Below are 27,451 nucleotides of genomic sequence, written 5' to 3' on the forward strand. Positions count from 1 at the left end.
TTCCCCGAGTGCTCTGCTCTAAACACTGATGTAATGGATCCACCATTCATACGATCTCCCACTAGAGAGAGACATTTTGCACAACTGATGTTGCTCATTTCATTTGTATGACACTGAAATGGTCCAGTGAGCATTGAGCAAAATCATTCAATAAAAAGATTGACAGTTATAATATTATTTTAATGTGGATACGCAGTGTGCCAATGTTAGCAATCTATAAAATGATTTAAAGTAATGATTCCATTACCCACCCGTTTCTTAGTATATATCTGTCTGTCTGTCATTTATCTAACCATGGAAATACCAGTGAGTTTGTAAGTTTTCTTACACACACATATATTTCCGACCAGCCTACAGCGCGCAACAGGTAGGCTGTATACCCCATGCACGAGCAGGTTGAATCTATTGCCCCGATTTCCTGTCACATGATTTGAAATAGGATCCCTACTTTTTTTCTGCTATCTTCTGTGTGTCTGGGGGCAGCGCTGATCTGCCTATAGAAGTTCAGACGCTCTTAACGCAGCGCTCGCCAAGATCTCATTACATTCAACTGCTCCAGCTCGACTGACCGACCCGACGGCACTGAAAACAGTTCACCTGCGAGAACAGACGAGAAGAGTAGAGATCTCTTAAAAACTACAGAAGAGCGAGAGATGGATCCTTGGAGAATCGCCGCTTTGCTCCTCGCCGCCTGCTTCACCGCGTCAGCTTCTCACCAGTTGGAGACGGGTTAGTCTCAAACTTTTGTGACTTTTGATGTGTTAAAATATGATGGCCGTAACGCGTTTATGATCTGACTGTTACACTGTTGCATTGCACTCTCTCGCAGTGTTACATTGTAGCGCGTTGCGATCCCCGCGCAACACTCGCGTCTCGAGATGAGCATCGGCTTGCAGCGGTTTCTGTCACTTTTCTTGTACAGTCTTGCCTCGTGGTTAACTGCAGGAACCCCACAATCAGTTTTACTCTAAGTAACTGGCTAAAACATTGATGGTTTGAAGATGCGTTATATTAATTCCCACCGCGCGGACAGGTATTCATACCAATATCAATAAAACAAAATATGTTTTCACCAAAACACAATATTGCAACAAACTACGCTTTTGGCTAATAACAGGTTATCACTGTTTTTAATAACATAAACTGCAATAGCCTATATTTTGGTATACATAGTGTATGTACAGTATGTAATGAATATGAAGTTATTACATATTTTCTTGAACTTTGCGTTTACTTTGAGTATATCTCTCACTGACAGATTTACGTCTCTTGATCACGTTATTGTGATGCGCAATACTGCGTCTTTTAGCTCACGCAGCGTAAACCTCTTGTTCTTTATTGTCAACTTAATCTGATATGGACCGCAGCATTTGAAATGCAAACAATAGACGAAACTGCAAATCTGGTAACATTTTGCATGCCGCGTTTCCAGTATCTCTGTCCACGCGGTGAACTTGAAATCCTCTAATGTACTATCCTTTTTCATGCCTCCTACACGACCCTAAGTAACCCTTACATTATCAGTAAGTATCAGTAAGTACAAATCATACATCCGATCATCACTGCATAGTGCGCACTAAAACGATTATATTCTGAGCAAAAACACCGTATACGCTGCAGGAGAACGCGACTCTGACGTCTTCATCCAGTCAACCAATTAAGAGTATTTGTTTCGAGCGGCTGACGCGACGCCACTCATCTAGAACGCGAGCTGCCTGAGAAAAGCGCGCGTCGCCTCGAGACGCTATGGTGTCATTTGGGTTTTATTTCAAGAAGCTCTTTTTGTCAGAAGCTCTCTTTTAATTTTTCGTGTCGTAATAATAGCTTTTGATTTAAATGAGGGTTTTGGATATCTGTGTGATGCATAAGCGCTGCCATCTGTACCTTGTTTCTGCTGAAACAAACAGAAAACATAAGGGCTATATTCTAATGTTTCCTCAGTTCTATTATGAACCATTAGCACTTTACTAGTACAAAACCTGTTTGATGTAGTTTGTTTTGGGTTTTATTCCGGAAAGATTGTATGGTGTTCTACTGGTTTCCATCTCATTACCAGTAGAGACCCCACATAGAACATTATAGTTTTCTATTAAAACAGTACAATAATCATTATAAATTCATTAGAATTTCTGTGATGTTTTATGTTTTTGTCCTTCTGGGATATGTGTTTACAGAACATTGCATTTCCAAGAGTTTGACATACTGTAATAGTGAGTAATTGTGACAGGTGTAATGCTTTTAAAAATCATGTGAGGGCAGAATATTTGAATAGGTTACTAGAGGTAAAATCTCATTTAGGGAAATGACTACAGTAGATGGCTCATTGGAGTTCCCTGTGCACAGGCAAGGCAAATCTATATCGAGTCCCAAACAGGCCATCAGTCAAAAGTTTGAACACACTGTTCTCACCAGTTTCTTGGCATCCTAAAAACCGTTTGATCTAAAGGCATAATGCTTGAAATTTGTTTTCCAGACACATGCATTTCTTCACCAAAGCACAATTTTTATATATGTTTTTATGGATAAGTTGGACCAGGTAGTGAAGGAAAGCAGTCATCAAGTGGCCAGCATACAACACATGGGAACTCCTACAATAGTTTTAAAAAGAATTACAGACGGGACCTCATGAAATTGGTTGAGAGAATGCCGGAGGCTGCAGAGCTGTAATCTAGGCAAAGGGCGGCTGCTTTGAAGAAACTAAAATATAAGCTTTGATTTGTTTCACATTTGGTGGTCACTACATAATTCCCATAGTTCCAGTTGTGCTTATTTGTCATTTGATGACTTTACTTTAACATACAGTACAATCTGGATAATAATAATAGAAATAGTTGTGACTAAATATACGTATATCATACATACAACATCTTTTTTATTTTCAAACTCTCTGCATCTTTGTATTCTCTTTCTGCAAATTGGTTATTGATGTCTGGTGAGTGAAAGACACCTGTTGCTCTTGTCTGTCTGATGAGATCTGGGAATTGAAATGTGTGAATGATGAAACTTGCAGGATGTTTGAGAGGAGAGAGAGAGAGAGAGAGAGAGAGAGAGAGAGAGAGAGCGCGCATGTCTGGCATCTTTGATTTTTCATTATCTAAGATAAATGCACAGTTGCTGTCCTTAAACTCTACCTTTAAATAAGCTGTACCAGCACCATGACCAGGCCAGAGGTCAGATCACATCACTGTATTTCTTGCCAAAAAAGAAAATATGGTTCATACAGGAGCTCATATACTCTGCAAGTGGTTGGCAGGCCGCACTAGGACCTGATTATGATGTCGTTTTTTTTCTGTCAAAGACAGATGGGTTTTTATTTTCCACCACGTTTTTGCATTTAAGGGTGCACTTGATGATACTTGTTTTGCTGTGCTTTTCTGTGAAAACAGAGTGTGCAGCTTGCGAAAATGATTGGAATGATTTTGGCTAAAGGGCAAACAAAAGACTTCAAAGCGTCGTTTTCCTCAACTTATTAAATCTGTGTCATGCCTTTTCTATGGTAGAATCTGAAATGAGATCAGCACCTAATGTTTAAAGTTATTTTTGTTCAAGAGTGTGAGTAATAGCTTACATCAGCCAGGCACTCCAATGAATTCTTTTTGTGTTTGTTAAATAATTATCTTTTGCAAACTTGGCTGGGTATTACAAAGCGTAATATTTCAGATATTTCCTCATTTCTTCGATTTGGCTGCTTCTGCATTATAACTGCGAATGCAGTTAAAGGGATGGTTCACCCAAAAATACAAATTCTACCTTTTAGGTATGCTCACCATAGGTCAGATTTTTTCTTCCACAGAACACAATAGAAGATATTTTAAAGAATGTTGGTAACCGAACAACGACAGTATTGTTCCCATTGACTTGTATTGGTTTTGTGTCCAGACAATAGAAGAGAATGGGTACCGCCGTTGTTATCAACATTCTTCAAAATATCTTCTTTTGTGTTTTGTGGAGGTCAAGTAAAACAGGTTTGAAAAGACACGAGAGTGAGTAAATGATGACATCATTTTTATTTTTGGGTGAAGTATCAAGCTATTTCTTATGCGTTTATTAAAAATGACTAATGTAGTTGATTCAGTAAAATGAAATTATATTTTCACATCTAATAAAGCAGTTAATGTAGATGTTGTTGTCACATGACGCACATTTGTTTAGGTGAAAATGGAGCACACTTTTTCCGACTTTCAGGAAATCACAGGAAATGACATCACTGCCAGTCAGCTAATGGATAAATGGGATGTAGAACCACACAGCAGCATGTGTCTCTCACCACAAAATGTATTAAAAGATTTTGGGGGTTGTATATCTGGTGCCTGAAGGTTTGTTGCCAGATCTTCTGTTTGCCAGATCCTTCATCAGCCCCCACCCCAAGCCATTGCTGACTGCTCTTCTCTTCCATCTCCATTCTTCCTCTACATTGTCTTTTTTCATCCTTGTCTTTTTCTAGCCAGTGCTTTTTGGAAAGCAGCGCCTGCGCTGTGTTAAGTGTCTTCCCTCACAGCGGTTTTGACAGTGAAGCATGGGTTGGGAGGAAAACAGTAGCCAGGTGGTCGGAAACGTGGGCAAGAAAAGCACTTTAGTATTTTTCTTTGTCCCCTCCACCACTTCCTCTTTTTTCTCATTCTCTTTATGTGTACTTGTTGACAAAGTGCCGCGTTTAATTCATTCGGAGTTCAGCGACTATTATTACCACCGGATTATGCTTTTTACAGTTTTGTTTTGCTTTTGTTTGCCTTTGTTCGTCTACATAAATGGTGTTGAGAGCGTTTTGAGACATCAACTTGTTTTTCTTGCGAAACTTGCTTGTCTTGGCTTGTTTGTGTATGATGTGCAAGAAAGACTACATTTTAAATGTATGTACTGTCCTCAAAAAGTTCAATAGTTGATAAATACCCTTAGGAAAATGTCAGTCAGTCTCATTTGTTTAGCCTAAATCAATAAAAAGTCATAAATTAGACTATTATTCCTATAGGATATGCCACAGAATTCGTTAAAGAAAGGTTTCTATCGACATTTTGAATGTAGAAAATAGGGTGTTTGGAAAATTTGAGGTCATTTTGAGACATTGTGGAGATGATAATCTGAGAAGCAGCAGGCGAAATAAAATACGCAGAAGTCTAGGAGAAACAACTGAGACTCAAGTTTTTTCTTTTCGTGGGATGTTTTAAGAGTTTCAAACTTTTCGACTTTGCTTTTTCTCTGTATTTTCATTAACACGTGATGTGTAGTTGACTTAATATCCTGTAAAATCTTCCACTAGAGATTGACAGGGCCAACCACAGGCGCAGTGTCTTTCCACACATGAGGAGCAGCCGGTCAGTATTCCAGTATTCTGTGTCACCCTTGGTTACAGAGGCATCTTTGTGTTCCATGTTTCTCGGTGGTTGGTTCTGGATCGGATCAGCTGGGTGGGTAATTACAGCCTGTTGTGTGTAAATGTGAGGATATGCTGGCAGGAAATGGGTGGAAGGATTTCTGGGAAATGTAGGGACCAAAGGAATGCCTGTGCCCTCTGAAACGGCACGCTCTGATGTGGGTATTTTTGTCGCTAAATTAGAAGAAGAACTCTGGGCTAACCACCTCTTCGCCGCAAACCAGATAGGGATGTATAAGCTGTTTTTCTTAATTTGTGTTTTGTTCAAATTTGGCTAGACTTAAGAGTTTGGAAATGTCATCAAGTGTAGTCATGACTTCATGCTTTACCCTAAATCTGATAATGTCAGCAGGTCTCTGTGTGATGCTGGGTAAAGAAAATACAATTAAATTAGTACAGTATAAAAAACATGGTTGAAATGGTTAAAAACAGATACATTGTGTCACGAGTAGACGTGTAGAAATGACGTAATGCATTCGATTTGAGACGGAATGTGGGTGTACACCAGAGATTTATGGCATCATCTGTGCTCCTCTTTTGGCATCCTTTGATGTTACGCCCTGGGTCAAAGGTCAAGGATAGTTAGGTGCTCGTGTTCTGTACCTGCTGCCTGCTCAAACCCGTTCAAACCAGTTTACCTCCCGGCTAACTACAAACCTTTCCCCTTTACTGCGCAAAACTATATTTGATCTCATCGTTCTGAACGGTGCTTGGAAAGACGGCATCTGTATTACTATTTCTCATACTTGTGGTTATAGCGATTTGAACGGTTTAAAAAGCTTACATTACAATTATAATCTTGTGCTTACTGCCACATATTTCGCTACTTTAAAACATCAGGGCACCCAGATCATGTTTTACATTCAAATGCAATCTGCAAGTAGGACAAAGGGCAAAACTGGTCTCGGATCAGCTTTTCTCCCCCGTTTCTCATTGCACACTGCACAGCAATTCTTGTGTTTTGTTAAAGCTACATCCGACACTGTTATTTTCTCAGAAGTATGCAAAGGTCAGTGAGAGGGGAGAGAGACAGTGGGCGAGAGAATGAGATTCTGCCTCTTAACCACCATCACAGCATCCTATGTGCTATGTCTGATCCCCGGTTTTGAAAAACATACATATTTATAAATGTTTGGTATGTACTTTTAGAAAGTTGGCGAGAGACAGACACCTCAATCTCCTCCCATGCTGTGGGTTTCTAGCAGTGGCAGTTTCTTCTGGCTCAGTATGTATCAGCCGAAATGCCATCCTCTCCTCAACTTCCTGTTGACCTCTGATTGGTGTCCTGTGGAGTCTGTACAGGTCAAAGGGTCGCTCGCCTACAACCTCCTGTCTGGCAGGGGTGGGTTGGGATGGTCGACCAGCTGTCAAACAACTGACTAGTTGATTGCTGATTTATTTATATTTTTTTGTCTTTTTTTTAATAGGTAATTCTTTTTCAGGATGATTTGAAATAAGCAACTTAAAGGCGAGGTCACATCATGTTGTGCTTTTGTGGGCTAACTGAATGAGTAACTGTTTGATAGTCAGCATGCTAAAACCCTTTCTGATACATTTCATTTTTATATTTATTTCTTATGCCAAACAAAAATATGTTTTTTTCTGTGTTTAATATTTTGTATGCCTGCAGCCCAAGACATTGAGACATCCTTTAGAGGACAAGCAGGTTTGGAGAATAGATAGTATTCATCTATTAAACCTTAAGCTATGAAAGGTTATTATACAGAATTATAATCCATATGTTATAAGTGGCATATATTCAAAGTTACTTTGTATGCGAACAGACTGAAATTTAAGTCATTCACTCACAAATTAAATTGAATTATTTTTTCAACACGTTTTATCATCATGTATAAGAAGCCCAAACTGAATATTTTGGGAAATCTATCATATCAAGCCTAATTGGTTTGTGCACATCTTGTTGTGTCCAAAGTACATCTTGACGTAAGGCACAATGAAATTTGATATTCTTGACGTGTCAGGTCAGCTGTTCTTCAAAATACATTTTTATATTCGTCACAAGGAAAAAATAATTTGAAACTGCTGTAAATTATAAAAACGAAATAGTCAAATTTTAGTATATAGTAAAAAATATAGGACGCAAGCGCCTGGCCTGAAGTTAAATTCTCGTCTGTGTTTGTTGATCGTTCTGGCTAGTGGCTAATAGTATAACTATTTATATTTTAGTTAATTTATTTGACTATTAATTTATATTAATATTTTATTGTGTGTTCATTTTATTAAAACAAATAACTTGTTGAGTGGGTCGTGTAACTTTGTCGCATTTAAGTTTAACCAAGTAGCGGTTATTCTATTGGTAACCCAAAATAATACTGGCTAGACATACTTTTAACTTGCTAGCTAATGTAATTTACTTGTTATTTGTTTTGCTTGTTATCAGAAATAATCTACAGGGATTCTTTGTGGGTGTGTACCGGAAGTTAAATTTGGGCCACAAAAGCGTGCATGCGCACGGTTGTTTATAGTATGTTGTTGCTTTGAAACCGTCTATAGTTTCCAAAAATATTGTCACTGTCCTTCTAAAACCTCGGATGTTCAAATTTGCTGTTTTTCAGGAAATGGAAAAACACTAAACTTTTTAAATGGTTAAATACCGTGTTGTTAAAGTTGACAAGCCATTTTTTATACTTTTTATTGGTTTGATATTTGCAAAACTCAGTGACGAACATAAATGGTGCCTACCTAATGGACCTTTTTGCATGCCTGTGACGACGCGTTCAACGGTCATCAGCATCGTAAATCATCCAAAGTTTTTTTTATTTAAATGTTTTTAAAAATGTATGTACGTTTATAACACTATACTTTGGATTATATTACTTTTGCATCAAATTACAAAAAAAATGTTAGCGCTAATGCAACAGTGTTTCTTATACAGCGTCTATGGAAGTCACTGTAAATTTGACATCATTCTCTCTTTTGACTGCCGTAATCAGACTCTCTGTTTTTTTTTTTCATTTTATTGATAGTAGTGAAAACACTATCATTGAGTTTTTCTTTTGCTATTCGAGCAAATGAGAATACAAAAAATATATTTGTGGTAGTCTCCCATTCACCGCTATAGAAGTTTACCCAACTATCACGACTTTTGCTGCTGAGAAACCCAGTGAAAAAGCGCCATAATAATGATTTAGCTCAAAAATAAAATTCATGAAATATGGAGATACAAGGTTTCAGAGGAACAGCAGCCTTTGACAATTTTACATCCGTGCGCACACACACGCATAACATAGGTTTTCGATTACAGCTCCGATTGATTTTCTTTGTTAAGTGTCATGTTCCTTGGAGAATTTGAACGGCATACAGTTGTTTAATCATTAGCATCACTCGTCACCTGTCTGGGTTCCAGCTGTCAGGGAATTGCTCAGCGCCTGCAGTGCGATAAACCCGAGTGCTGAAGTGAGCAGTTCCTGTCACCTTGAATGAGCTGATAACACCTGACAGGAATGATATCTGTGTAAAGCGCGTGAATGAAAAAGAAAGAGATAGAACAAGGCCTCACATCTCTTGAGATTGACATATCAGCCCAGTCTGATTCAAAGGGGCAGAGGAAGATGTCTGAGCAGTTTTTGCTGTGTCAGGAAGTGTGGGTGGGTGCGTGGTATTTCATATACTCCCGTGACCGCTTTTGTGTGTGTGTTTTCACCAGGGATGGATAGCATAATTCATTTAAAGGTATCGTTCAGCCATAAATGATTTACTTACCCTCTTGTCATTTCAAACCTTTATGACTTTCTTCCTTCATCCGAACACAAAAGAAGATATTTTGAAGGATGTCGGAAACCGAACGACGGCGGTACCCATTCACTACTTTTGTAAAGACACAAAACCAATGCAAGTCAATGGGCACCGCCGTGGTTCGTAACAAGTAACAAGAGGGTGAGTAAGCAATGATATTTTTATTTTATTTTACATATACATTTATTTTATTTTACATATACAGTTTCACATTAACTCACATTAACCGCCATTGTAAAAGCCTTGCTTGCAGTTCAGTAAGTGGATGAAGGTTCTACTTTCACACATATTCACTAAAAATGGCATGAAGCTGATCTCTAAACAACGTGGAAGCTTTAACCGCCGCTAATGGAAAATGGAACTAAACAAAGATTGGGATCTTTAAGAGTCTTTAGGGTATAAATGCAGTGAACTTTAAAAGATCTGCTTCAGGACCGTTTCCCTTCATTATTTCCCATCACGGTATCCCGCCCGTCCCTCGCGTCCATTTCTCATCCGTCCTTCACTACGTATGCCCCCCTCCATGGATGGCTGCTGTTTTCGTCTGCGGACAGATACGCCTGTGCGATATTCACAAGCCTCTTTTGCTTCCTTCTGAGAGCGTGTCTATTGGAATTTTTACATAATTTTTCTGTCTTCTTTTTCTTAAACTTAACTAACTGCATACAAGTCTTGCACGCAGACAGCAGCGGATTCTTATGGGGTTGCAAACAATTGGTTTATAAGTGAAATTGTAGCCGGGTCCATTTGCATAGAGAACGCCAGACAAGCCCTCTAGGAAAAATGCAAAGCAGCACACAAAAACTGTAGGAGATAATGACTGTTTTCTAAACAAATATGGATTTGTTTAGGCTAAATTAAAATGCATATCTCGTATTGCCGCAGTGCTTAAAAATAAAAGGCTGTTTGGGGAAAATACATTAAACTGCCACCAGCATGCAAACATCTGTCTGTACGCTGAAGGCTGTGAGTAGTCATCCACGCTGCTGTTTCAAACAAATGCTCTTTTATAAGCAACAGCGATTTGTAATGGCTTATTCCAGTGCACTTCAGGGACAGAATAAGATTAAAGAATTGTAGATGATTCTTTGAACGTCTTTCTTATTCTTTGTCTGGACACGTAATGGAATCGAGTACGGTGCTGCACCATAGTTCTATTTAGTAGGGCCCTTAAAATGAAAGTAGACTTAATAGGTGTTCAAGACTGCTAGGACTCGGTGTAGAGAATTACATCTCATTAATTCAGAGAAAAATGTTATTGCTCAGAGGTTGCTCTTTTATAGCTCAGGAGATTTTTCGGTTGTGTTTCAGTTGCCTAAAATAGAAGAATTACACATTACACATGCACGAAGAATATGATGGTGTAAAATCAATTATCTGGATGTTAATAAATGTGATGAGAAATGTTTGAGTTAATAATAAGATCTTCAATCATATTGGTTTTTGATTGCAGACTTTAAAAATCTAAGCTCAGTTTGTGACATTGTTGTGATCTCTTCTGAAGCTGTGGAGACATTGGAGAGATTTCTGCATCTTTTTCACAGGAGTAATATCTTGGATACAGGAAACGAGCAAAAATTTCAGTTTGTTCTTCATTTATTCACATTGATGTCTAGGATAAATATTTGATATATTAAAAGAAATAGATGATTCTTTCTTATGGGAACTATTAGCTTTTTGATGATATGTGATAAATTCAGGTTTTCAGTGACAAACGATAGAAAGAATGATATTAATTTAGGTTTAACAGTTAAACAGTAAAATAATATTTAGTAAAAAACAGCTAAATTGCCTACGTTTATATTTTATTTAAACATTTGAAAACATGAAAATCTAATACATTTCAAGCTGCAATGCCGTAACGTTTGCCGCTCTATCGCCATCTCTGTTTGAAACATTAAATTGCAGGTTGCAGCAAAAGTTGTTTTCTTTATGTTGATTGAAGTCAAACATTCATGGCATTACACAAGAAATCTATCCCGACTGCTTCAGTATTATAGGCAGTTTTTATATAACCGTTTTTTTCTGCACTTTCATTTTAAATATGTTCATTAGATATATGGGTTGCCACTTTAAATGTAATACACAATACATTTTTGAGTGATAATGACAGTTGCTTAATGTATCGCCAGTAAATTTATTAGGAATGGATGAGGAATATATGTGTACATTGTGTAAATTGGTGTGTAAAACATAAAATAAAGCCCTTGGTCTTTAGGAAGTCTTCTAACATTCCCACATCTCTGCAGACCAAATCTAAATCTCTTCAAAAAAAGCTAACTTGTACTTATGTGGTGTTTTGTACTGCTATGATTTTAGGAGCCATAACCAATAACATCATAGTAGGATATTGAATTGCCGCAGAGAGGCATTTGACCTGTCCTGCGAACTTCCTCGCTTTTAAGCAAACATTGTCTTTGGTTCTCACAGCTGACCAGCGTGTTCTAAAGGAAGAACAGGAGAGGAAGAAAAGGCAAAAAATAAAACTTTCGGGTTTTCCCCGAATCCACTCGCTCGAGTGCCCAGAAAGACTTCTGCGGCCGAGGAGCAAATTGTCACCTTCTCTTTTCTTTCAGCGGTAAAGTGTGACATGGAACAACAGGAAGATCATTGTGGAGGGTCAGATGCTTGTGGCTCGGGTGAAATAACTTTGTGTTTTGTAGTTGGAGCTAACTTACAATTAAATGAGATTGACACGGTTTTATACGACTCGGACACTTTCAACAGTGTTTCATTTTGTCCGTTTCATTTAACTTGAAAGGAAGCCGGGAGTCTTTTGTTTTAAATTCGGTTTCAATATGACCATTTCTTATTTGAGTATTTCTATTCTGTGTTACTTACATTGTTCCAACTCCGTTTTTTTCTTCCGTGTACCAGAAAAGGATGTCCGAGCAGCTCTTTTTCATACAACCAAACAACTTTTATTTGGAGATTTGTATTATAAATCAGTGCATGGAAAAAGCTCCTTTTACGGTTCTCACAAGAAAAAAAACATGCAAATGATCCCAAAATGTTCATTTTTGGGTGAACTCACCAAGGCAATCCTTTGGGTTTCAGTTATTGTTTGCTAGGGAATATTGAAATGAGCGAGGTTCAATGGCTGGTTATCTTATCTGGAGTGCTGGCGTAGTCGTTTTCTCTGTGTATCAGGGATGAATGAGGTCTATTCAACGGAGCACCCATAAGTGGCCTTTCTCAGGTCCAATTCAAGCAGGTCACTCATAGTGCCATGTAACTAGATCTCCAACTTCTCAATAGATTCCTGAAACCGATCCCGTTCTCATGGAGGACACAAGGATGCCCTGGACTTTCTTTCTCACGCCTTCTCTCTCCATCTCTCACTCGCTCTCTCTCTGTCTTTCCATCTGTTTCTCCACTCTTTTATACTTCCCAGTATCTGAACCGGAGCAGGTTTTACTGCGGACAGAGGGAGAAAGGAAGGAGATGCTGGTGATTGGGTGTCTTGTGTGGAGGCTTTTGTTTGTTTCGGATTGTTGGCTTCTCTTTACGGAAGGCCGATACACGTTTCATATGGTGTTGTGGGCTGCTGTAAGCGGACCTGTTCGTGGGTAATAGAGAATAATAGCAATATCAGGAGTTTATCTGTCCAACAAAAAGAAAGAAGAGGACAAAGTGGTGAAATGAAAAACAATAATAGCAAAGAACAATATTGACTTGTCCGCAAGAGCTTAGAAAGTACAATCAGATATGTTGTGCAAAGAATGAGACAAAGATGTTCGTAACAGTCCTTTAATGCACTTTATGTAAAAAAATATATTTTTTTATTTTATAGGAAAATTCATAGAGAAAATAAGCTTTATTCCAGCTTACTTTTGTCTAGTTGTCTGTTAGCTTCAATAGTATTAATACGTTATTTCTATTGTTTAGGTTACAGTGTGGCATTAAGCAAACACCCAAAATATCCTAGCAACCACTTAGCATCCATGGCAACCAAGTGCAACACCCTAAAACCGTGACTAGTTATGGGCAAACTCAACACGTTTTTTTACAGAAAGTCATCTAGTTGAATTTATTTATTGCTCCATCCTAAACTTTTCGCAATAAAACATCTGCTAAATGAGGAGCCGCATCCGATGAAGCTCGTATCTGTTCTCAGAGCGGCACTTAAAGACAGCCTCGTGTTTTACAGCCTGCGTGAGACATTGGACACAGATGGTGCAGATGCTAGCTGTTTGTGCAACACGCATGCATGCACCGAGTCCCTCCTGAGGCCAAAGGCGTAAGATTATTGACTTTTTTCGGGTAATGTCTGTACGAATGGGTCCCATACTACATCTAGTTTTAATGGAAACACATGGCTCGCAGCGACATTCAGACTATATATGTTGGAAAATTAAAACAGAATGAAATTAAGTCATTCCCCCAAACCTTCTAGTGCCATGTTTAATTGAAGCTTGACTAAGTTAAACGCTCCAGAGATTTGACGTTTGCTTTAGGTTCATTGCTGCGAGTATTGAGGAAAAAGTTATTTTACACATATTCGATCACTTTCATTCTGTTTAATGTTAGAAAAAAAATACTTATGGTCTTCTTTTGTGTTCTCCTATTGTAAAAACATGTTAGGAACATGTGCAGTGTCCAAAACCATGATTCTCAGATGGCTTTATTGTGTCAGTCACTGGTTCTAAACTGTTGAGTCACGATCAAAAAATGGGTTTCAGGTCTTTTTAAAAGGGTCAAAGACAGGAGGGAAAACTTCAAAAAATAGTTCACCCAAGAATGAAAATTCTTTCATAATTTACATACTCTTTTGTCATTTCAAACCTGTATGACTTTCTTTCTTCTGAAAAAATGCAAATTGTGAATTTGAAGAATGTTGGTAATCGAACGACAGCGGTATCCATTTACTTCTATTGTATGGACACAAAACCAATGCAAGTCCGTCTGCATCTGTTGACATTTATTTGTATGGGTGATCATTTTAACTCTGTTGGTTGCATTGACATCTCTATATGTTTCATCTTTTTTGAAAAGATCATTTTTCAGGGAAAGCATGGACTGATCAAATATTTATCCCAAATGCACTGGAAGTCGCCTTGAATAATAGTGTCTGCCAAGTGCATTAATGCAAATGAAGCAATGCTAGCTTTGTGTCTATTTTATGTTTAAAACCTTTATAGATGCTAATTATATAAAGTCTCAGAAACTAAACCCCAGACAAAAATTTATTTAAAAAAGTGAATTTTTTATGTACTATGGTATTTAAAAGTACTTTGAATTAGCATTTATAGAAAATACCATGATATATGAATACAGTATTCAACCGCGGTATTTACCATCCCTGTTGAAAAAACCAGCATATGCTGGTTTGGTATGTTTTGATGCTGGTTTGTAGCTGGTTTAAGCTGGTCATGTGCTGGTCCGTAGCTGGTTTAAGCTGGTCAAACCAGCATCAAAACATACCTAACCCAGCATATGCTGCTTTTTTTCAACAGGGATGTATTATATTTTATGAGGGATATGGAAAGGTAAACAAAAATTGGTTTATAAGAAAACGGGACTCATCTGAAGCTCATCCCAAAGGTATCCTTGTGAATCTAACTGCCAAGTGATATGAAATGAAATGTCCCTCTGTTTATATTCCCTTGATTGATTTAACCGTTGATCATACGTATATGTTCTTTCCGAAGGAGACAAATCCATTGAAGACGGTTGCTAGACGAGAAACTGTTTAAAAGAGTGCTGCCTTAAGTTGCAGCATATCACTATTGTGAATTAGACAGTTGTTTGCTGTAAGGTAACGTGAGACAGAAACGGTGCTGTTTTGTGGTCTGTAATCACAGTTACTCGGTATCAGAAAGGCTAACGTTGCACACACATGCCCTTCAATGCACCCGCCACATGTCTGCTTGCCTTAAACCACATATAATTAACATTCTTGCCATACCAATAAACCTGAGCAAAAACAGGGCGATCCAAAACAGGTGTGAGTTAGTGTGTGCACGTGTGATGATGCACAGCGTACCCTGGGAGGTGTTTCGGCCGAGCGAGTCCAACCTTTGATCTAGCTTTGCTCAGTCCTGGTGGAGCTTGTGTGGATATAAGGTCAGGATTTCTGGATCCTGTTAGGTAAAAGATACAGTAACACAATCTTTTCCAAGTCAACGATTTCTGAAAATCTTTCATTTTCTATCTAACATTGGCTGAACAGCAGTACAGAAGGGCAGACAAGCATAAGGCAAAGGGGTCATGTCATCACAAATCCTATTTTTCTTAATCTGTCGTAATAAAATATATCAATGTACAGTAAACATATCGTGACTTTCAGAACTCCCGCCCGGCCCAAAAAGCCCCCAGAAACCCGAAATTATTATCTGCACATAGGGGTGGGTCAGCCAGCTTTAAGAAATAGAAGCTAAAGTTTCAGTCTGATTTGCAAAAAGGCTTTTATCCAAGGACAGCTGTGCGATTGGATCTGAAGAGCGTGTTTACATAGAAGTCTTTGAGGCACATTTGCAACAACCCATTTAATTCTAAGGGTCAGAGGGAGAGTATGAAATGGTTATGAAAACTAAATTATGACAGTTTTTAGTGTAAGAAACCTTGGCTAACATTGTGGACCTAAAACTGTATAATGTGACCTCTTCCGCAAACTCATCCAGAATCACTGGACTGGAAAGTTAAAAGAGTAGTTTCTAAAAATCCCAGAAAAGCTAAGGGGTTTTCTTGGTAGCGCTTAAAATAATCTGGGCTCTGTGGGCGGATATCCGCCGAGAGGTCTTGATGTAAGGGAGCGGGTGCAAATGACACTAACATGATGAGGTCCTGTGGGAACAATGAGCTCCAGTGTCCTGGCAAATCCTACGACGTGACGGCGGTCTGCAGCTTAAAACCGCTCCCTTTATTCCGCTCCTGTAAATGAATGGGAATGAAGACGATGCTGTAAAGAGAGGAATGCTGTGGGAAGAAGCTAATTCATGCACGTTTGCCGCATTGTTTGTATCTGTGTGCCGTAGGAGTTGTTTTACGAAAACATGCGTTTATACAATAAGAATACACCCACGTGCGCCACTCGCTTTGCCATTAGGGAGAGCGAGCCGTTGGGTTTATCATCATGTCCATGTTGATGTATGCAGATACTGACCTACTATGCGAGGGAACTCGAAACCGGGGACCGCAAAACCGGTGTCAGATCAGGACGCTGGGGCCGCAACCTACCGTATCTACACCCTTTGATGATGCTGACAAGTCGGACGGCATAGTTCAGCTCTCCGGTGTACATTAGTACAGTGTACACACACACGCTACACATGTCTTAGATTCCCATGTGTTTATATGCTGGCTCATTTGGCCGTTCCGCTTGCACTTCAAAGGCTGACTCGAGCAGTTTCGGAAAGGGAACATGACCCTAGTGTGCGTGTTATCTCTTTGTTTCGCTGTTAATTTTACAAGTGTTGGCTTCGTGACCCCCTCCAGAACAAAAGGACATGTAAATTAAACCTGCTGTTACCTCACAGGCGTAACTCAGTTTGGAAGGAATATTAGGGCACTTGAAGAGAAAAGAACATTTCTTTTTTCTTTCCCTGTTTTTCTTTTTGTTCTTTCGAGTGCATTTGTTTGTTTAGTTTCTCTTTGCTTGGCGTATTGGTGTGAGTTGTTGTTAGGTTGGTCGTTTTTGCAGTTTCTCACCCAAGACTGTGTTTCTGTGTTTTCGGAATAAGGTCTGACTTAGCTATTCTTCCCTTATCACATCATTTATAAAAGTACTGCAGTAAAACCATGTTTCTAATAGCATATTTCTGTAGTGGTAAAATGTGTACAGTGTAGTTTTTTCAAAACATTCAGAAAATGTTGTTTGTATATTAAAAAACACGCGGTACGCCTTTTCTCCTTACAGTATACACCTTATCCAGTGATGAAATGCTTGCAGTGTATGAAGCACTTTTTATCTTGTTTGGTGAAATTCTCTTTTTCATGTGGTCACTAAAACATGAAAACATGAAGTAAAATGAATGACAAGTTAAAAACAAATGACTCAAAATGGAGCATCTGTTATGTTTTGTGGCCTGGCAGTAGTAAATAACGTAAGCACACTTCTCATTGTGAACAGAACAACAAACAAGATTTTAAAACAGTTTTATCTGCGTTTAACTTTCATGTCATGTCTGTATTTGTGCATTTCAGTCTTGTGCAAGTTCTGTCCATTCATGTCTCATTCATTTTTATGTTATATACAATGGCTCTGAGTAACTTACAAAAGTCTAAATGTGATTGATGAATGCGTTAGATATGACATTTAAATGACCACAGTTGTCATTTATCAAACTACGGACATGTTTAATATTTGATATATAGAAAGTGTCCAAATCCTTTTATACTCTTTCGAACAGTGTCTCTATTGTTATATAACCTTTTGTTTGTATACTGTTTATTTGAGTTTTTGTGCACATTTTTTGTGCGTTTGAATTATTTCTTCAAAATAAATGATGTTTGATGTTTTGTTACATAATGTTATACAGCGTTCTAAGTGTGTCTTAAAGGGACAGTTCACCCAAAAATGAAAATTCTGTCATCAATTTACTCACCCTCGAGTTGTTCCAAATCTATATGTATAAATTAAATTTAAACATAATATATTATAGATAAATATCTATACATTTCTTGGTTCTGATGAACACCGAGAAAGACATTTGGAAGAATGCTTGTAACCAAAAAGTTTGCTTTATCATTTTTTTTTGTTTTGTTGAACACAAAAGAAGATATTTTGAAGAATGTAGGAAAGCAGTTCTGGGGCACTTTTGACTACCATTGTACATTTTCCTACTATGGTAGTCAATGGTGGTCAAGAACATTTTGGTTACAAGCATTCTTCCTCTTTCTCTGTGTTCATCAGAACAAAGACGTTTAGGCAGATTTGGAACAACTCGATGGTGAGTATGATAGAGTTTTCATTTTTGGGTGAACTGTCCCTTTAAGTGTTCAATTGCATTTGGGGCCACTGTATAAAAAACCATGGTCTGATTTATTGACTGTACCATGGTACCGCCACAGTACTTTTGTTTGTAAGGCACTTTGGCACTCCTCTCTGCGTTATTCCCCCTAATAGTTAGTTTCCTGTCAGGATCGGTTTGGGGTGTTGTTAGTGGCGTGCGCTAAGTTAGTCCGCTGTTCCCAGCCCTATTTATTTAACCTCTTGTGGTTGACTTTCACATTGCAGCCAGTGATGCTTTTGTTCCTGTGTGGAATGCGAAGATGAAAGATGGTAGCAAATCCTTGTGGATTCTGTGACAGTTTACTTTAAAGAAAACTGGATGCTGCGGGCTCAGATGTAGCTTTAGAGGTTCCCCACAGTAAAAAGAAGGGATGCCTATGCATGAAATAACAATTTCACAGTGTCAGGCACTTGTGTTTGTTGGCCAGCACACCAGCTGACCGCTCATTCAAGACCTTGATATTTCATCGCCCGGAGCCCACTCATATAAATCCATTCGGCAGCGTCTTTTCTTTCTTGAGAAACATCTGTTGTGGTTGATGAACACCAAAATACTCTTCCCACTTCTAATAAAGATATTTTACATTATTTGTTACCTACAAGGAACGTTGCAACAAGCAAAACTGCCCGTTGGTTGCCTAAGCCATCTTCTATTTTTTACTCCTTAGTGCTTGGCCACACACACGACTCTGTTTTCATAAGAGGAAGCGGAATTAAATAATTCATGGTGTATTAGGAAGACATGAAGAGGTTAGAGAAGGTTCAGTTAGGTTGACCCCATGAAGTTCTGTAATTTTGTAGTGTCTCCTGACATTATGGGAGTAAGAACGACTCCGGATCTCCATCAGATTTGGTTGTCTGTGATGCTGTTCTTAAAGTGATAGTTCACCTAAAAATAAAAATTCTGTCATCATTTACTCACCCTTTTGTCGTTTCAGACCGGTATGACTTTCTTTCTTCTGCAGAACACAAAAGAAGATATTTTAAAGAATGTTGGTAACCGAACAATGGCGGTACCCATTGACTTGCATTGGTTTTGTGTCCGTACAATAGAAGTGAATGGGTACTGTTGTTGTTTGCTTACCAACATTTTAAAAAATATCTTCTTTTGTGTTCTGCACTGCACAAGAAAGCCATACAGGTTTGAAACGATAAGTGGGTGAGTAAATGACAGAATTTTCATTTTTGGGTGAACTATCCCTTAAACTGAGTTTAGGTGGTATTGTCTCCAGTTAAAAGAAATGGCACAGCTAAATATCAACACACATTGTTCTTAAAGTCAAACGTCATTATTATTATTATTATTGCAATGAATCGAATAGGCATTGCAGAATTATGCAGAATTATTGGAATGACAGGTTCAATAGGAGAATTGATGATTGGTGATTTATGCTCCAGTAATTCACCGCCTAAAACTATTTGTGGTTGGTACATCCAGTTCATCCTTGCTGCAAGTAAACCTGTCTTTAATTTAGACTTTTTTTACTTGTGCCATTCAAGGATGAGGAAATGTCACGCAACCTGTCTATATTGGTATCTGTCTAATATGTCTGGCTTCTACAAAATGAAAGACAAAATTCTGACATCATTTATTCACACTCATGTCATTCAAAACCTGTTTATGACTATTTCTTCAGTGGAACACGAAAGAAGATATTTTGAGAAATGTCTCAGTGGTTTTGTGTTCATACAGTGGAAGTCAATGGAGATCAAGGTTGTTTAGTTATCGACATTCTTCAAAACATCTTCTTTTGTGTTCTATAAAAGAAAGTCCTGCAGGTTTGGAATGACATGAAGGTGTTTAAATGAGGAAAAACAATTGGGGGGTGAACTATCCCTTTAAGTCTTTTCACTGGGAACTGGCATCTGATAATAGTTTCTATCCCAAAATAAATCTACGAGGCGTCTGTTTACAGACCTTAAGTGGTTATTGGTCCTTGAAGTTTTTCCAGCAGTTTTCCAGTTGGTTTTGTACCACCTAAGGCAGACAGACAGGCTGTTTCATATGATGCGCTGGATGAGCAGATGGTTTTCCGCTGTCACTTTTATATATAATCATTTTCTCTTCTTGTCCCGTAGCCCCGTCACGTTTCTCAGCTGTGCCCAGGGCTCAACAAACTAGTTGGAGTGGGATATTGTTTTAGCCTCCGCCATTGTCTTCTCAGTCCATTTAATGTGACACAGAATGAGACCAAAAGGAAACACGGCGTCCTATTGCATTATTTTACACCTTTCCTAGTGCCCAAGTCATCACAAAGCCTTCATCAAAAACGTTAATTCGTTTCTGCCCTTTGTTTTCATTTGTGCTGGTCACGACTACAAAGTCTGTCCTTTATAAAGATCTGCAAACTAAATCTGGAAGCAATTAGGAGCGAATCCTTACGTATATAATAACAGGCCTAGTAGCTCTTTTGCAAATAATCCACTTCTGTCCGTTTTTAAGACCCTCTTGTTTCTGACCCGGTGTGGGCGGTTCCTTTTTCCTCCCGATCCGTGCTTCTTTTTCTGTCAGTGTGCTTGCGTTTTATAGGTTTTTTTCCGCTCGCCCTTTCATGCGGCCGAGACTCTGTTTCTCATCAAGGCCTGTGATCCGACCACAACAAAGGCATTGCATGGCGATACTGGGGAAACTTAGCGGCGCAGCGGGGAACAGTCAGAGATTCTGTTATTACGGGGAAAGCTCATCCTCACGAAGCTACGAGCGCAAAACGTCACGCTTCTTCCAAAGTTGGTGTTTCTTTGAATGCCGGCTCAGCAAGCCACACTGGGTTTTGACTACCCATTCATCTCCATGATGGGCCTTCTTATCTGGTTCTTCCTCGTCTATTCACTGCTTTCCTACACCACCGCAACGTAATGATGCCTCCCGACCACATCAAGTTAAGTTGCTGCTAATTACTACCCTTCCCGGGGCCCTTTCTGATTTCGGCCGCCCCGTCTGGAAACCTTTTTTGCCGAGGTTAGCCACAGCAGCAAGATGTCTACCAGCCTGGGGTGGAAAAGTTGCTCCTAAAGTGACTTTTGTCTTTATGGGTCTATAGTGGGTATGAAGGGCATCTGTACCATTAGTAATGCATGGTTTGGCTGGCATTAACTTGGCTCAAAATTAGAAAAGGAGAAATCATGATTGCTTTGGGAGATGTGTGACTCACCAATGTGCCGTAAAGTCCCTGGGCTCAGCACGGCGACAGACACTATCGAACGACCCCTAACGGATAACAGCATCATCCAGTCACGCATTACTTATTGGCATCCTTTATGAAAGTCAATCCACAATCTAAATGTGTCACTGTAAGTGGATTTTTCAGGAGGAACCCTTAGTACCGTTTTGAAATGATGAAGTATTAAAGTAATGGTTTATCATTTACTCACCGTCATGTTGTGCTAAACCGATGTGGCTGTCTCTCCTTTACGCTGCACAAAATGTAGATTTTTTTAGGATAAACTGGCCATTCTGTTATATATAATTAAAATAAAACGGGTTTGGGCAAACTCCAAATTTGAAAAAATATATATACTGTATATACTTTTACTATTAGAGTATTTAAATCGATCCTTATAAATTATGTCTTCTAAAGCAATTACATTTTACTGACTGTATAGGATGGTCTAAAACAGAAATTTCATATAGACTACAAAATACAAAGTCTCAAATTAGTTTTAAATTCACCTTTTGTGCTTTACCGAGGAGAGAAATACATGCAGACATACAGTGACAAGTTCATGACAGAATGTTTATTTTTGGGTGAATTCCTTTTTAATCACACAGACTATGCAAACATGATGCAACCCTAATTAATATTAATAATGTTATTTTTAATTGTATTTTAATAATACTTTTATTTGTAATATTAATAATTGTATTAACATGAATAATTAATATTCTGAAAAAAAACAAGGTCTTCATAATTCCACAAACCCAGCAGAGTTCATGTGACAGCAGGGGCCGGTTTTGAGTCCTGCCACCTGTGTGAGTCTAATTAAAACCTACATGATACCAAAAAAGAAAAGCCTGTGATTTCACGATTTTATAAGGCCTGGTTTACTTTCCTTCTTGGTTCTAGCAAGCAGGACTTCCACGGTGTTGTTTGGACACTTTCCAAGTATTCTGTGGTTTTTAGGCTTGTGTATTCTGATCGGAGACAACTGTTTTGGTTGTGTGAGCAAAGTGCAAATGTCCTGTTGTTGTTGCCTATTTTTCATACCTGAGCCCGCTTTTTAGATGTGTCTTTTTCAGAGCCATCCACTAAAATGCATTTGCTCTTTTATGTGGGCAAAATCCTCACATAAATCAAAAAGAGTATCAGTGAGGATTTATTTGAAGTGAAGGAATGTTAATTGCATTTGATAATTGCCAAATTACAGCAAATTTGTTTAGGGACATGGTGTGGTTTTATGGTTTTTTTTACTTGCTGTGTCACAGTCTGTTCATTCCCCGAAGAAAGGGCTTGATGCACATTGGGGTAATTTTATCTGGGAAATAATCTTAATCATCACAGAATCTGCCAAAGTGTTGAAAAGTCTGTTGTTTAAAAGTTTAGAGGCACTTTATCAATTTTTCCACATTTTTCCGTCAAACTTTGGGAATTATATTGTGAACAAAATACATCAAAACCTGTTATTAAATATCTAAGCTGGCTTATTGGCCTCTTTTTCTTTATGTAATCAGTCATCCATTTAAAAATATTCGATAAAATTGGACTTTTGTAGTGAAAGAAACTAATATGTTTGCTCTCATGGTTTTGTCTGCAAAACCCGAACAGTTAAGTATCCACTTTCAGATCAAGAGAAGTTTGCAAGATCAAGAGAAACATTTCATTCAAGTGACTTTAAATCTGAGACTTACATCGAAGGAAGGACCATCATATCTAGAATACAATCGAGAGACCCCACATATGAAACCAGTGTCTAAATCCCACCTCTCACAACACACCAGATTCCTCATTCAAACCAGAAGTCCGTCCAAATGAAACGCTTGAAGTCTGGCATAGAAATACCAACAGATACTCTTTGATGCAATAGTTATCCTTTTATTTATTTTGATTGTGCATATGTTCTATGTTTTTCTTTTTCTTTTTTTTGGTCAAGTAAAGTTCTTTTATCTTCTAGATGGTTACCATCTTTGAAAAGAGGGTTTATATTTCACTAGAAACAGTTCTCATTTCTGACTTTTGCAGTTATGGAATTAAGTTATGAGGCTTGCAGATCCTTCATAATTCTGAAAAGTCACGTCTAAACCATAACCATGCTTGCAGAGATTGTGGAGATTTCAATAGTACTGCCCGCATATTCCCCTTCAGTGGTGAAGAGTTTGATTCTAAGAATATTTTCTCTTGTGTCTTTCAGAGTGTTATACGGCAAATGGAGAGGACTACAGAGGTCAACAGAACCAGACCAGTCTGCAAGGAGGGAGACCTTGTCTCTTCTGGAACGAGACTTACCAACATCCCTACAATACCAACAAATATCCCAACGGAGAAGGAGGTCTTGGGCCACACAACTTCTGCAGGTAAGGAAATCATTGTTATGTTTTGTAGACCCCAATCGTTTTTTGTTCAATTAATTTTTTATGCATAGTTTTGTTTTAAAACTTTAAATAGTTTGTGCATTCTGTCTCTCTTTTTTAAACAGTTTGGACACAACCCTCCCTCCTGTAGCGGTCATGCTTTTCAGTGTCTGCCCATTTCTATGGCTAGATCTAAAAAATGAATAATAAATATTATGAAGTGAACAATTATTCTTTTCATTATATGGTAAACACAGCTGAATTATGGTACCATGAAAAAAAATATAACACTGTTTTGTGCTTTTTGAGCATATTAAAAGGGCAGTTCACCCCAAAAGAAAAATTCCGTCATCATTTTCTGTATAGCCTACATTTCTCTGTTCTGATAAACGCAGAGAAACATATTTGAGAAACAGTTCTGGGGCACTGTTTACCTTCATAGTAGGGAAGAAAACTACTGTGGTAGTCAATGGTGCCCCAGAACTGTTTAGTTTCCTACATTCTTCAAAAAATCTTCTTTGGTGGTAAACGGAACAAAGAAATTTATAAAGGATTTTTTCCTACTATGGTAGTCAATGGTGGCCAAGAACTGCTTGGTTACAAGCATTCTTCCAAATATCTTTCTCTGTGTTCATCAGAACAAAGACATGTATACAGATTCGGAGCAATTTGAGAGACAGGATTTTCATTTTTGGGTGAACTGTCCCTTTAAGATTGTTTGAACCAAAATGATTAAGGGCGTGCCGCCCCTTTAAATGTCCAGAAAGAAAAGGCCCATGAAGGGGTGTCTTAAAAGATGTAATGTAAAAATGTAAGAATTTTAATGACACATTTATAACTTTAAGGGTGTTGTCTCTACGCCATAAATCATTTAACATTACACATGTGTCATTGCTTCTCTCACTATTCGATTATATCATCAAGTTTTACATCTGAATTCATTTTTGAAGCGCGTTGTTAGAGAGATGCATTTGCGCTCAAAACATTTCTCGTAAAGTAGCACTGCAGTTTATTTTTTCTTTCCCGCTATTATGTAGACTCAGGAGGGCTTGAAAAGTTGACTTTTGCAAAGTCGCCACAAATCCCTCGGTACCAAAATACATAGTAGAGCGACAGTGTGGATGACTGACCGTCTCCTACTCCATTCAGCAAGAGAGACAGACTCTTCAAATAGTGAGTTTGCTATATAAAATCCATAGCCCTAGTGGATTTCTAGATGATTCAATGGCTATGACTCATGTAGAACCAAACAAAACATTAGCGTCACAGGCCTGGTTCAGTAATAAACAAGTTGGTCATCTAACCGATGTTTAATCACAGTTAGATTACAATATGCAGAAGTGTTTGGTTCATTCACATATGTGTCGTAACATCCCAGCCTCTCAATGTTTACCATGTTTGTCTGTTTGAGAAAAATGGCTCTTTCTTTGGCTGTATTACACTGTGTAGCCTGTTTAGAGTTTCTCATACTGTAGTCGTTTCAGCTGTTATGTCACTTCTCAGACTCAAATACATAATCACAGCACAATGAAAGAGATGAAAGATGCCTTTTAAATGCACATGACCACCACGACATAATCATAATGTCATTGGTCAAACCAATGGAATAATATTGTTGGAATCTAGTGCAAAATACACGCTTTATGTTTTCATTTACTTGCCATCCACTTTTAATGCAACAAGCTTGTGTAGCTGCTACGGATGACTTTAGTGTTCTTCTGTGGGAAGGGGACTGTGAGAGTACGTGTGTGTCCAGGTCCAGCAGACTGGATGATATGGAAAGTGAAAGCCAGACTCAGAGCGGCAGACAGAGATTAGGTAAAGAGGGAGAGCTCGTCGTCAGGAACACCAATGTTGATTTTAGGCACACGGTTGTGAGGTGTTATGTCTGCTGGGTGTGTAGGAATGTCTTGCTGTGTCAAAACAGACTCCAGAATTTGGCTCCAGAACATCCAGCAAGACTGGCAAATCAGCATTAACATCTATCTGTGTACTCTAAAAAAACTCTTACATCCCATCTGTCTGTCTGTCTATACTCTTAAAAGATGAATTGCTTATGAATCTACAAGTCGCCCGTCTATCTATCTATCTATCTATCTATCTATCTATCTATCTATCTATCTATCTATCTATCTATCTATCTATCTATCTATCTATCTATCTATCTATCAGCTAGCTAGCTAGCTAGCTAGCTAGCTGTCTGTCTGTCTGTCTGTCTGTCTGTAATCTATCTATGTCGTCTGTCTATCTATCTGTCTTGTCTGTCTGTCTGCCTGTCTGTCTGTCTGTCTGTCTATCTATCTATCTATACAGTATCTATCTGTCTGTCTGTCTGTCTGTCTGTCTGTCATCTATGTCGTCTGTCTATCTATCTGTCTTGTCTGTCTGTCTGTTCATACTCTTAATTTCTATAAGGATGAATTTCTTATAGATCTTAAATGTCGTCTGTCCATCTGTTTGTCTTTCTGCCTGCCCGTTTATACTCGTAAAGGATTAAATAAATCTTACATGCTGTCTATCTGTCTGTCTGTTCGTACTCTCAATTTCTATGAGGATGAATTTCTTATACTCTAGATCTTAAATGTGTATCTGTCTGTCTGTATGTCTGTAGTCATGAAGTATTAATTTATTATAATTCTCATATGCTATCTATTTACTGTATATTTATGTGTGTGTGTGTCTGTCTGTCTGTCTGTGTGTTAGTACTCTTAATTTCTATAAGGATGAATTTCTTATAGATCTTAAATGTCATCTGTCCATCTGTTTGTCTGTCTGCCTGCCTGTTTATACTCGTAAAGGATTAAATAAATCTTACATGCTGTCTATCTATCTGTCTGCCTGTCTGTCTGTCTGTCTGTTCGTACTCTCAATGTCTGTAAGGATGAATTTCTTATGCTCTAGATCTTAAATTTATATCTGTGTCTGTATGTCTGTAGTCATCAAGTATTAATTTATTATGAATGAAATGAATGAATGAATGAATGAAAAAACATTTATTTTGAACATGTAAAAAAAATTACCTAATAAACAAATCAATAACAAAACAAAACAAAACAAGAGCTGCAAGCAGCACCACCGGGGCCAAGCCCACACTTTGCCCAGCGTACCCACCACACCCAGCCCACACTTCCTCCACATGCCCACACACAGCCCACACTTCCCCCAGTGTACCCACAGCATAACCACACGCCCCCCCAGTGTACCCACAGCATGCCTACACTTCCCCAGCATGCCCACACCCATCCCACACTTCCCCCAGTATGCCCACACTTCCCCCAGTGTACCCACACTTCTCCCAGTATGCCCACACTTCTCCCAGTGTGCCCACACTTCTCCCAGTGTTCTCACAGCACGCCCACACCCAGCCCACACTTCCCCCACATGCCCACACACATCCCCCTGTGTACCCAGAGCATGCCCAAATCCAGCCCACACTTCCCCCAGTATGCCCACACTTCCCCCAGCATACCCACAGCATGCCCACACAGGTCGAGAAGAATAGGTGACAACAAAGTAAAACCGCACAATTTACATAAAAGTATGGAATACGGCCACAACATGCAAAGACTCCACGCCGGTGATCCCACAACTGGACTGCTGAGCAAAGCTGATAGAGGTGTAAGTAGCTCCTGTTCACCTGGCTCACCCGCATTGTCGCTCGAGCGTATGACCGGGGTTTGATGCGGAGCCCAGTGATAATCACGTCATTAATCCTGGTGTACTGCTCCAACTCCGTTACTCTTTTCTCCAGAAACACCAGACGCCGGTCTTTCTCAGTGTTCTGGATCCTTAGTGCCTTCACCTCCTCCACCAGGTCCAGGATGTGCTTTTGTTGCATTTTAACTGCAGAAATCTCCTCTGTCAT

The 27,451-nt window shown here is 38.7% G+C and overlaps 1 protein-coding gene across 1 annotated transcript in view; it reads left to right on the forward strand.

The window, feature by feature from the left end:
• Window positions 1-442: 442 nt before the first annotated feature.
• The window catches only part of LOC130563959 (kremen protein 1-like), a 32,136-nt gene continuing 5,127 nt past the window's right edge, over window positions 443-27,451 (forward strand). Inside the window, exons 1-2 of the mRNA XM_057349797.1 lie at window positions 443-729; window positions 23,427-23,589. Of these exons, the coding sequence (XP_057205780.1) occupies window positions 654-729; window positions 23,427-23,589 (239 nt within the window). The 5' untranslated portion in view covers window positions 443-653. The remainder of the gene's footprint in view (window positions 730-23,426; window positions 23,590-27,451) is intronic.

Source organism: Triplophysa rosa, linkage group LG2, assembly GCF_024868665.1.
Source record: "Triplophysa rosa linkage group LG2, Trosa_1v2, whole genome shotgun sequence".
Lineage (NCBI taxonomy): Eukaryota > Metazoa > Chordata > Actinopteri > Cypriniformes > Nemacheilidae > Triplophysa > Triplophysa rosa.